At 37.2% G+C, this 12,946-nt stretch overlaps 1 protein-coding gene across 4 annotated transcripts in view; it reads left to right on the forward strand.

Moving 5' to 3' along the window:
- Positions 1-12,946, forward strand: part of ARHGAP18 (Rho GTPase activating protein 18) — a 132,295-nt gene that overhangs the window by 91,712 nt on the left and 27,637 nt on the right. For all 4 annotated transcript variants that reach the window (XM_033407494.2, XM_012536528.3, XM_049695230.1 and 1 more), the window contains exons 6-8: positions 4,188-4,353; positions 6,516-6,607; positions 10,859-10,936. In XM_033407494.2, the coding sequence (XP_033263385.1) occupies positions 4,188-4,353; positions 6,516-6,607; positions 10,859-10,936 (336 nt within the window). The remainder of the gene's footprint in view (positions 1-4,187; positions 4,354-6,515; positions 6,608-10,858; positions 10,937-12,946) is intronic.

Raw genomic sequence — 12,946 nt, forward strand, 5'->3', positions numbered from 1 at the left:
TGAGGGTTTGTTAGAAAATGGAACATCTCTGGAGGAAGCAGAAGGACAGTAAAAGAAATGTTAGTTCGGGACAGGGTGAGGAGACTGAAAACCTAAGGCAGACACACATTTGTACACAATGCAAAACTAGGTGTGTAGGATCGTGATCCAGAATTGTCATGAGAAGTTTAAATTATGATTATTGCTCTCCATTTAAAAAAATAAATTTAAAAAACTGAATTTGAAGTTTTCTAAAACTTCATTTATCTAGAAAAGTATTCGTTCCCTAGGATGACAATGACTGAAACACTGTAATAAAATCATATTTTTACACATGGAAGAATCTTAGATAAGAAATGAATTTCCTAGCAGGTGATAAGAAGTCAGCTGTGGAAATTGACCGAGTAAGCGTAGATTCTCTTGCTTTCTGAATTGAAGCTAGAGTGACTTGATGAGTGAAAAAGTCTAGTCCGTCATTACTGATAAAGTGTCTAACGGGCCCCTCATACCTCAAGGCCTACAGAAGAGGGGTGCAGCCTGGGTGAGCTGCCTGATTAATTTATGGTAATGCATGGGAGCCAAGGACCTTATATGTTTTGAAAAATTTTATTTCATTCCTTTTTTAAAGCACACTTTTCAAAAGGTGGAGAGCTTTTCCTTTGCTGAAATCGCATTGCCTTCTCCTAGCCAACGAACTGAACCATCCAGGCTATTAACTAAACAAAAACGACGTGAAACTTCATAAATATTTAAAGCTGCTGCTATGAATTAAACATTGGGATAAAGAACGAACTCCTTTCATTAAGCACAATGTTAAATCAATAAATAAATAAAGCTCATGACATATTGCTAGGTAAATCCAATGTTTGAACTAATAATATTTCAGGTTTCTTTACACATTTACTTTGGGTAATGCTTTAAATAATTATATTACATGTATTTGGTTTATTACAACAAAACCAACTGATTTTAATGAAACATTTAGGGCTTTTTTTAAATTAATAAATGGTTGGTAAATGGAATTGGTTCAGCCCTTAAGAAAACAAAATAATTAGCAGAACTCTGGGGCCAGGCGAGAAAAAAATGGGAAGAGTTTTGTGTGATTTTAAAAGTGAAGCCCAGTACAAATCCCAAAAAATTGGGGGAGCACCAAGCCAGTAACCCTGTACCTCACTGAGCTTGATTCTGTGCTTTTCTCCCTGTCTGGTGTGTGTCTTCATTCATTGAATACACTGGGACGGAACACCCGCAGTGTGTCAGGGCTGTGGTATAGCAGGGATACAGAGGTGATTAAGACATGGTTCCTGTCCTTGCGGGGTTCACAGTCCTACATCAACACTGATCAACCTAGATTCCTCCCTGCCTGCTGTGGGGGGGCAGGGAAAATGGAGCAGAGCAGAATGGCCACTGAATTTAGGATTTAGAAGGTCTGAATTTGCTTCCATATATCACTGGCTATGTAGGCATTTTTAGTCTCTTAAAGAACCTCAGTTTCCCAACCTAGAACATGCTGTAATAATTTTTATCCTGTTGGAACTTTTGCAGAATAGAATGACAAACCATTTATGAAAGATGAGTATTATTTTTGTCTTACCTTGCAGTAATAGTTAAAAGTCCAAACTGTGATATCTGGCTGCATGTTCTCGTTCTCAACCCCTATGCACTGTACCATTAATGCTGGAAATTTTGCTGGAAATTCACTTTGGCTGCATATTAATGATATCTACTGCTGTTCTTTTAATATTCTCATAGGGAAAATGTATTACAAAAAGTTAAGAAAGATTTCTTTTCTCCTATAGTGGACTCTCTTGAGACTATAGCAGATTCCAAAGAAGGTTCTGTAGGAGGTTCTGTGGAGAACTTTAGAAGATTCTCTCTTGGAGCTGAGTTTGCTTGAAAGGAATTAGCTGCTCAACTGCCAAAAGTTGTAGGTTTTAGGAAATGCTCTAGGACAGTGACTCTCAAACATTTTGGCCCTATAACCCCTTTAGGCTCTTAAAAATTATTGAGGACCTCAAAAACTTTTGTCTTATCAGTCAGGAAGGATGTTGGTGTTGAGGAGAATAACTACCACAGCTTCCAGTGCTCTGATGAAACCTCAGACGCATGGCCTTCTGGCCAAGAATCTGTGATTTCATACTGTTGGAGCATTTGCTGTCTCCCTGGGGACTGCAGCTCTCTGTGTTTACTCTGGCTGACCCAAGAAAGAAGGCGTACACAGATTTCTACGGAAACTGTGATCCCATGGAAGATTTTGAGGAGACGAAGAAGGCTGGTACAAAGTGATTTTGGAATGTAAAGAATTTCTTTGGATTGAGTTCCATGGAAGTTGGTCACTGACCTGTGTTCCTGAGCTATGAAACATGAATAAGTAGGCTAAGGAAAAGTTTCTCTTGATAAATAATTTAAAATACTGTGTATGTGAGGGGGGAGAGCTTTTCTTTATGTCAGTTATACCCATGGATATTTACCATATTAGAAATTAAAATTGAAAAAATTTTAAACTATTAACCCATTTAAAATACATTAGTATTATGGTGAACATAAATAACATTTTTATGCAAAATAGGCATATTTTCTAAAACAAATTATTAAGAAGTGTGCCATGGTTTTTCATTTTAGCAACTCTCTAATGTCTGGCTTGAGTTGACGTTAGTTGGATTCTCATATCTACTTCTGCGTTCAGTCTGTTGGCAATAACATGTCTTGTGAAAACTCTGGAAAACTCCACTGTGCATCATGAGAGAATGAGAGTGAAAAAGGCAAATAATGTCTTAGTATTAATTATTAAAATAGTGTTGACCTCTTAGACTCCTTGAAAAAAGTGTTGGGCACCTCTCTGGCTCCCTGGAGCACACCTTGAGAACTGCTACTTTAGGACACGTCTTTTGCAGTAGTTTTTAGACTATGAAGTGTTAATGATATGGCACAAAAATGAGCAAAGTAAAGGGAATAAAAGGGAATCAGTTGAATATCCTTGGCCATTAAATTAGGAAATCAAGGGCAAACCCAAGAGATACAACCTTCATAATAAGATTTTTATCAAACTATTAGAGAATGATCGTTGTTTTAGTAATTGGTAAATACAATGGGGCTGTCATTTGTAGTAAATACGTTAGAGAAATTCATGTTCTTACTTTTTTTTTCTTATTTTAATATATTTAATATTAAAAGAGGCTGAATAGGTAGTAGATAATATTTGAGAAAGGCACAAAACTACGAAAACACTACTTACTTGCCTGTGATAGTGGTATATCTAAGTCTCAGCTTATTTATTCAGTGGTGAAAGTAATAGTAGCAGCAACCACATAAAAGTGTTTGGGAAGTGCCAGGCCTTTAAACCTCACAACAGCCCTCTGAACTAGGTGGCCTTCCCCCTCCCCCTCCCCCTTCCTTCCCCTCTTCCGCTCTCGCCTTTCCCTCCCCTTCCTCTTTCCCCCTCCCCTTCTCCTTCCATTTCCCCCTTCCCTTCTCCCTTTCTCCTCCCCTCCCCCAGCCCCCTCCCCCTTTCTTCCTCCCATTTTACAGAAAGGATGGTTAAAGAGTTGCCAGAAGTCAGACACAACTAGGCAGTAGCTAGATGACCGGTGGGCATCCTGGCTCTAAAGTCTTGCTTTTAGTCTCCCCTCTGCTCTCCCCCTCTCCCCAGTGCTATACAGCCCTTCTTCAGTACCTGCCTTATTTGGATTTTTATGACAGTATTACCATATATATCATATATCTGCATATATAATATTGTATATATAATGCCATGTATTACATATATAACAATGAATGATAATGTATATAAAGGGTACCTGGCACATACCAGTGGTTGCTCCTACTCTCTCATCTCCCACCTCCTCTCCGTCTTCCTCCTCATGGTTTGTCTTCACTTCTAATCTTTCTTATCTCTTGAAGGTCAGTTAACTCCAGTTTTTTTTTTTCTCCTTTGGTTTTTATTGTCTCTTGTTCTCTTGGCCACTGGTATTCACACTCCTAGCACATGGTCTGGTTCGTTGTCTGTCAGACTTCACATATTGACTCCCTGCAGGTTTGGGATCATCATCACAACAGGATTGTTCTTCATTCTGACCGGAGAAATTCTGCCAATTTCATTGTCACCACTCTGAGAATAACTTCTTTCTATAGTTACAATTTTGTTGTGTTCCATTAAAAAACGGGTTAGATACTGTAAATCCTTCCTATATTAATGGCATTTATTTTAGAGTTTCAGATTGCCAAAAGACAAAACAGGCACCACCAAGATTGGTGACCTGGCGCCCCAGGACATGAAGAAAGTTTGCCATTTAGCCTTGATTGAGCTGACCGCCCTCTATGATGTATTGGGTGTTGAACTGAAACAACAAAAAGCTGTGAAAATCAAAACAAAAGGTAATTTTGAAATGAAAAACAGTTGGATTTACTCCTGAAGTAGTAAGAATGAGCTTGGCTTTTTAGAAGTATTCTTCTGGGTAGTGGGAAACGCCTACAGAATAAACCAACACATGAATACATCTAAAGTTCAGACTCTAAAACATTCCCTTCAAAATTTTTGTAACTTGATAAAAATGCACTGTCTCCTTGATTATAGAAAATAAAGACACAATCAAATATTTAATTATCATAGAAGGAAATTAGAAGGAAATTCTGAATCAAGGATTCTTAACTCAAATGCTCTCTCCTTTGAAAACTGTATGTAAAAACATCTGGTACATATACTTACTTATTTCTAAAACTGTATCTTGAAAAATGACTTTAAGATGGTTAATCCTGATCAATTACTTTTGCTTATTTATTTCATGGCAAATACATAGGCAGTTAGTAGTCTGTCCCTTTGTTCATTTGCATTCTACTTTTAACTTTTCTGCAAAAAATATTCTTCCCTCTATTAAGAAAATAATGCGACTGTGGCACACAATATCACTAAATTGTGCTTCTCACAGGTATGAGTAGTTTTTTTTTTCCTTTGTAATCAGCTTGCTTTACCCATTATATAAATAGACTTTATTTTTTATAGTATGATAGAGAACAGACACCTCCTCAGTTTCTGATTTTTCCAAGATTTTATTTGTCTGGAAATCCAGATAATTTTCTATTGACACAGCTTTTCTGTTTAGGAATCTCTGACATCTCATTTAACTTTAAAGGTATCTCTTAAAGGGAAACCAAGAATGGGGATTATTGAGTTGCTATGGTAACAATAGCAAAGACAAGTATTCACCTGATTTAAGTTTTAGAGGCAATTCCTCTGTAGGATTGAAGTGTACCTTCCCTTCAGGTCCTCTCTCCCATGCTGGGCCCCAGAAGACCTCATTCTGTGTTCTGTTCCTTTGAGTATTTTAGCTTAAGGCTTGGGATGGTGAATTTCTGAGTCAAATAGTTCTTCTGGTTTTCCACAAGTCCATTATAGATAATGAAGACTTCAGATGCTTCTTCACAAAGTCTTCTCCAGATACAAAATAGAGATATAAATAGTTGTGACTCAGTGTTCAAGACTTTAAAAGTGGCTTAAAGAGGTCTTTTAATTTTATGTTTTAGAATTGCCTCCTAGCAGAGAGAGAAATATTAAGCCATTCTCATTAAAAGTATCACTATTAATATTATAGATTTTCTTTCCATCTTTTTTATATTTTTGTATTTTATCTAAGATATTTATCTTATAAACTAGACTTTTGACATTCTTAAAGATCACATTTTTCTTAGTTCCTAAACTAAAAGTTATTTACTGGGTTACTAGCATTCTGCTGAATGTCATCTCTATTGAGTGTCACAGTTTCCAATGTCTATTTTCACATCACAGGATAATCCCCCGTTCCATGTTCACAAATGATTTATATCTCCCCTGATAATGTGTGTTACACTTCTGAGCTAACTATTCACTTAGTGATGGCCGTGGGGTAGGAGGTTCTGGGGAGAAGCTATGCTCACATCAGACTGAAGGTATATAATTTTAATTTAGAAAAATTATCAATTATTACCTGTCATTTCTTCTGGAGTTATTCCCAAATATATAAAACTACAAATTTAAATTCACAAAGACCAAGTATAAACTATATTTTCTAAAGGAAAACATTTGTAGAACAAGCCCATAATGTTGGCTGATTTCTCAAAAAGCAAATATTTATATTTTGCTGTATTGTATTCAATAGAATGTAGAATGTCAGTTAAGTATGGAAGAGATGAGTGATATTTATTTTAAGCCAGAACTTTTAATTTGATTACATTTAGTAAATTATTTGCATATTTTGCATACTCCCACAGCACTCGATTTCTCATATGTAACAGTTTATACTTTTCTAATTATTTTGGTGATGATTTGTAATCATTTGTTTAGTTGTCTTTACTTGCTAGATTGCTTTATAAGGCAGGGTCAGAATTTTCCAATTAGGTTGTGTGCACCTAATTGGTAGACAGTGTCACTCAGTCATTCACTTAGGTGCTCAATAAATAGTTGTTGGATCGAGTGACAATATCAGGAATCTGAAACCTTAACATTTTTTCATTAATATTTTATAGGTTGATGAAAGTGAAGAAATTTTATTTTTCTGTTGCAGATTCTGGCCTTTTTTGTGTTCCATTGACAGTGCTGTTAGAACAAGATCAGAAGAAAGTACCAGGAACTCGAATACCCTTGATATTTCAGAAAGTAAGTAGGCCTGAATGGGTCAGCATAGAGAGAACATACTTGAGCTAATGGTGTTTTGTTTTTGTTCTTTTTGCATTCATACTATTATAATATAGTTTTCCAGTTGTTATGCTCTTTTATACTTCGATTTTTCTATTCAGGAAACAAATTTGTTTCAAGGGCTTATAATTTTTATTTCATGGTGATGGTTTCAGTGTTATTACTTGTAACTGTGATTACCTGGCATCATTTTTCTGTCTTATATTAGCTGGCTTTGTATAATTGAGATTTCAGTTCTATAATACATAGGAGTGGGAACTGCTGGTAAATTTCTAGGGAATTGAATCCTCATGAATATTCCACGCCTGTATGTATTTTCTAAGCTTTCCTATTTACAATGAGGATGTCCAATTTAATTTACTAGTGCCTACTTCAAAAGTAGACAAAGAAACCATAAAGTAGAATTAGAAAATGATTGCTAAATTATGAATTCACTTGTGTAGTCAACACTCAGTTATTCATAAGACAGTTATCTATGACAATATAGAAACTTCAGTCTAACCTCTGAGCCATCACTGTTTAGAAATACAGATTACATTTGATAAAAGACAGAGAATGCCCATGAGGAAGGTAGGTCAAATCAGTTATGGGCTATCCAAGATGCAGATTTTTGCAACAGCCCAGACATCTCACAGTTCCTGAAAGTTCTGGGGTAGCAAGAATGGCAGTGGGAACTTTCACAGTTGTTTGGCTCAACAAACTCATTCAATACTCAAGCTCAATCTACCTGGCACTAATTCTTCCATTATTCCAAGACAGTCATTTACTGTCTTACCTACTAAGCTCTGACTTCTTCAGTCCTCATATTCACCATTACATCCAAACCCGTGTCTCAGTGTTTCTCCTGATGGACCTTGTTCTACACAGCTTGTTCTACTCACCAGCTTCTGCCAGTCATTGTCTGCAGAACCTGTGTCTGTGTGGATAGTTGTCAGCGGTGTCTGTGAAAACAGAGAGATGCTAACAAACGTAGGCCATATATTCAAATTCTTTTAATGGCAGTAAAAGGTGCGAGTTACTTATACACATGGACAAAGCAGGGATCTCAGCGGGATCCTTTCCAAGTGTATTTGGGTCCTCCAGAGAAACAGAGCCAATAGGAGATTTTATCTCTATCTGTCTGTCTGTCTGTCTGTCTATCTATCTAGAGAGATTCATCTTAAAGAATTGAGTTCTGTAGTTGTGGGACCTGGCAAGTCTGAATTATGTAAAGCAGGCCAGCAGGCTGGAAACACGGGCAAGGGTTAATGTTTCAGTGTCGAGTCCAGAACCTGCAGGCTGGAAACTCCTGTAGGGTTTCTGTGTTACAGTCTTGAGGCAGAATTGCTTCTACTTTGGGGAACCTCAGTCTGTGTTCTTACAGCCTTCAGCTGACTGGGTGAGGCCCACCCACGTTATGGAAAGTAGTTTGCTTTACTCAAAGTCTACTGCTTAAATGTTAATCACATCTAAAAATACCTTCACAGCAACATCTAGACTGGTGTTTGACTGGTATTTGACAACTGGGCACTGTAGCCCAGCCAAGTTGACACATCAGATTCACTATCACATCAGCAAAGAGTAAGCTTTGGTCTTAACAGAAGTCAATGTTGCCTCCTGATCAGGCCCAGGATTGCATCCAGCCCCTTATCACTTTCTCTTGAAATTGTTTTCGTATTTATTTATTTAGTTAGTTAGTTATTTTACATTTTTGGTCGCTTCAACGTTCTGGAGACTCAGACTGCCCACCAGTTTGAAGTCATTAGATAAGAGCCTTAAAGGTTTTTGGTTCATATAAAAAATAAAAGGGAACATACAGAGTTGTCTATTAGACAACACTCATCTGTTTGCATTCCCTCTGAATTATAAGCAAAAAAATCAGTGATTTATCATGAAAAATATTTTTTGATTTATCGGCTGACAACTCATTTAGGTATTCTGTTAATTTTGTAGAAAGGAAAGAATTGGAAACCACTGATTGGCAAAAATTCTTATTACCATTCTTTAGAGGATTACATTTTCTCCGTTATTGAGAAATATACTTCAAAAGGGCTTTAACAAAGCTTATCTAATATCTGTAAATTGTATCTGTTTCTTTTTTTCCCTACTTAGAGGCACATTGTTTAAACCATATTCTCAGAAAGGGTTGGGGAAATAGAAATATTGTTAATTTTTATCTATGGCAAAATTCTGCCAAATTAGCAAATCCTATTTTCACCATCAAACTAATCAGCCAAACCAAAGATACTTTGTATCAAAAAAGTCTGACTTCATATTCAATTCATTAGTTCATAAATTCATATACGTGTGTATTATCTGTTTGGGGAAAGCCTGTGAACATTACTGATAAATTCTACACTGTATCTTATAAGATAAATTACTAACAGCAGCATGATTAAAATATATAGATCGTTATAGTTATTCTCCATTTTTAAGTCTTGAAAGTAAAAGGAAAGCTGTAAAGCATTATTTATATTTTAACAATGACAATATAATGTGGTAGCAAAAAATATGTTATTTTCAAAGTGAGAAATATGAGAAAACACCTGGCATTCCTTCAGACAATGTATATACATATATCTGTATCTATTGAATGCTGGTATTCAGCATTAGAGAATAATAAAAAGAATTCAAATATAAGAATGCAGAAAGTACTCTCATTCAGTTATTTAGAAATCATCAAATTTTCCTGTGTATTTAATAAAAGCAAAATTTATATACTGCTAAAAACTAATTTGGTCCAGCTACTAGCTAGCATACAATTTTATATTTTGTTAATAGAACATTTTAAACATTTTATAAGATGAATTAAAACAAAAATTACATGTACATTGAATAAATGTTGCTTGGTATTTTTTGATAAATTTGGTTTTAACTACTTTATTAAATAATGCTCATCTAATCTAAAATAATTCATGTAAAGATGTTTGCTGTGGGTTTTTATCCAGTGTAACTTGAAAAATGTCTTAGAAGTCATTCCAATTGAATATTTTAAAATCGTGTACTGCTTTGGTCAAAGATGCTTCTTTTTTCAGTTAATAATAAATCTTTGGGAGAATTTTGAGACTACTCTTTGCTTTATTCTTACCTGACTCCCTCAAGATCAGTGCATTCTTTGGCCATAATCCAGGGGTAGAAGAGGTGGGGTCATTAAAGAAAAATTGCCCTGTCTTCCAGTGCCTACATGCTCTGAGAGCCTTGGTAAATCATTAAAGGAGGTTTCCCTGAAAAAAAAAAAAAAAATTAAAATTTTACATTATTTTGGCACTCTGGAAGATTTTATGCCTTAGAATATGCAGAGAGTATTATAGTAAGTTTGGGGCTGAGTGAAGAGTAGGTTTGTCTTTCTGAAGAAGGCAGTTGTGAAAGGAGGGGAATGGGTGGCAGGAAGGAAAACCTATATGATGCTAGGAAATGCTATATTTAAACTGAGGACAAAGAAATTGATTTCTTTAAAATAGCAGAGTGCCCCCTAAAAAGCCTTTGTGTACTGCCCAGGGAATGCACATTCCAGTTGGAAGTCTGCCAAGAAGATGACCACTTCTTTTATTATCTTCCTGGCGTCCAGTGTTATGTCATTGTAATTTCTCCATTTGCCTCTTCTTGTGTGTTTCTGCTTTATTTTAAAACAAACAAACAAACAACCTTTGTTATTTTAATGGGGTTCTGGAGATAGAGAGATCTGTATGTATTCATCAGGCATTGGCTATGATTTAGAAGCCCTATACAAGAACTGTTTTTTTAATTTAAGTTTACCACCAAAAGCTTAAAGCTTAAAAAGGAATATTTGCAAGCATTTTTTTCCTTCATGTCATAAATAATTCTTTCTTTGAACAGACTAAAAAAGGGATGTAAATATGCAAATACTGGAATTTCATAAGATTTATTTGATGGCAGAATGTGTTTCTGAAAAAGCAGAAGAAATGCATGGTCTTAGTTGCTTTGAAACAATGAACGTGGGTCAGTGTCTGTTTGGGATAGCACAGCTGTTGTGTGAAATTATACACTTTTCTTCCAAAGGACCCAACTTTTTCTAAATTATGATTAAAGTGTTGGGATGCATTGGCTTAAAGGATGGGTAGTGGTAGTGCAATAGCATTCAAAACTTGGTAAAATCCAGTTTACACGTCACTGTAATCAGTTTTCCTTTATTTATATATGAAATAGATGTTAAATTTGGGATTGTACCTGTTAAGAATGCCAAACTCAGAACGTTCTTCTGTTTATACACAGCTGATTTCTCGCATTGAAGAGGGAGGTTTGGAAACAGAAGGCCTCTTAAGGATACCTGGAGCTGCTGTTCGAATCAAGGTAATTTCTTGGTTCTAGTCATCTAAAACTTGTTTGTTTAATTATATTTTTTTAGAAGACAAAATAGACCAAAAACCTCTTAACATTCAGTTTATATTTAGTTTTTCTACAGGCTCTTCTGATTTTTGATTTTTTTTTTCAAAATCACCCTATTACCTGTAATATTACTGTGCTGAATAAAGAGACAAATGATTTTAATCTCTCTACTGTGCAGACGTAAAATAGGAACGAAAGTAAACAAGCAAAAGACAAGGGTAGGGCTTCCCTGGTGGCGCAGTGGTTGAGAGTCCGCCTGCCGATGCAGGGGACGCGGGTTCGTGCCCCGGTCCGGGAGGATCCCACATGCCGCGGAGCGGCTGGGCCCGTGAGCCGTGGCCGCTGAGCCTGCGCGTCCGGAGCCTGTGCTCCACAACGGGAGAGGCCACAACAGTGAGAGGCCCGTGTACCGCAAAAAAAAAAAAAAAAAAAAAAAGACAAGGGTAGTTCTGTCCTTCTGATGAAAAGAGAGCATGGTGAGTCAAAATATTAAGAGCGGGCTGGTGACAGATTTAGTCAGCATGAGTAACAGCAAAAAATGAGTTGTTGTTGTTGTTTTTTTTTAAGGGCAGGGTGATACACTCCACCAGGTGAGCAGAGTAGGAGACTTGACATTAGTTCCCCTACATTATCAGTCTTAGTGAGCTGGCAAAATGAGACTGTCTAAACCACTCTCCTGACTGCTACAGTTCTTTGGCTCACTGGGTGCAAGGGTAGCCTGAGTCCGGCTTGTGCAAGAGGCAAGGGGATTCCCAGCCTTCCCAGTTGGAGTCCCCTATCTCCCTCCCCTGCTTTCTTTTCTCTCAAGATGACATTTCCTTCCCACTGTCCATGGATGCTGCGTAACTTCCTCCTTTCTCTGCTCCCCAACTCCTGTGCTAGGGAATAAAGTATCCAATGAATGCATGGTACAAGTAGAATTACCCTACAGATGATGCATACTTCGTACGCCTCCACAGGGTTTTGCAGTGTACAGGGGCCGCATACTTGGAATTGTAGCTCTATCTGGAAAATGTATCCAGGGAAAATTTGTGGTTAGCAGTCATTAACAACCTCCTTTATCCTTATCCTCCAAATTCAGCTCCAGCTCTAAAAAGGTAACACTTATTGCTGCCCACATCCCATATTTCGTCGTCCTGAATTTGTAAATCCAAGAAAAAATAGGATGGGGGAAGAGATATTCTCTGTTGGTTTCCTGAAGATATATTGTGTATGACATCTTTAGAGCTGGATCGGGAAGAAATGATTCTTGGTGGTTGTACACTCTCCTCGCCTGTGGCTGTGGCTGTGATGCGTCCAGGACTGGATTACTGTTCATAGGTTCCACAGTTTGCATCACCTGCTGATTTCAATAAGCTTCCTCAATTTAGGCGGACAGTTTCAGCCTACTTGCCTCTTACTACATAGTGATCTCAGTTTAATAGGATTTGAGTAACCTGATATATACCCTGCTCACAAATGTCATTCAGCTTGTGTCCCCTGGATCTGCTGTCTGGTGCACAGAGGTCCCTGAAACTGTTTTGGTGCTCTTGTAAGTTTGATACGTGGCTACTGTCTCACTTCATTTGCTGATACCTGCGGCAGTTTCACCACCAGTGCATCAGGGACATTGTGTGTGATTGGGAGACGAGTTCTGTTGAGAAGTACATTCTCTTACAGAGCAAGAGTCCCTCAGAAACCAGTAACGTGACTTCATACTACCCATCTCAGCAAGAATACCGCCTCTCAGGTCACTGTTCACGGCCCACATTAGCAGAATGTGATGGCCAACTCACAAGAGTCATAATCACGTTTACTTTGCCATACAAGAGTGGATATAATGTGGATTTTACATTTTGACCAGTTAGCTGGCAGAGGGATGAGTTCAACTATATGTACTTTCTTAGAAGGTCAATTAAGTGGATTCATCTGGCTCAACTCTTCAACACAGCCTCTTGTCACAGACTGAATGATGCCGCAGCTGGTCTGTTATAA

Source organism: Orcinus orca, chromosome 12 (assembly GCF_937001465.1).
Source record: "Orcinus orca chromosome 12, mOrcOrc1.1, whole genome shotgun sequence".
NCBI lineage: Eukaryota > Metazoa > Chordata > Mammalia > Artiodactyla > Delphinidae > Orcinus > Orcinus orca.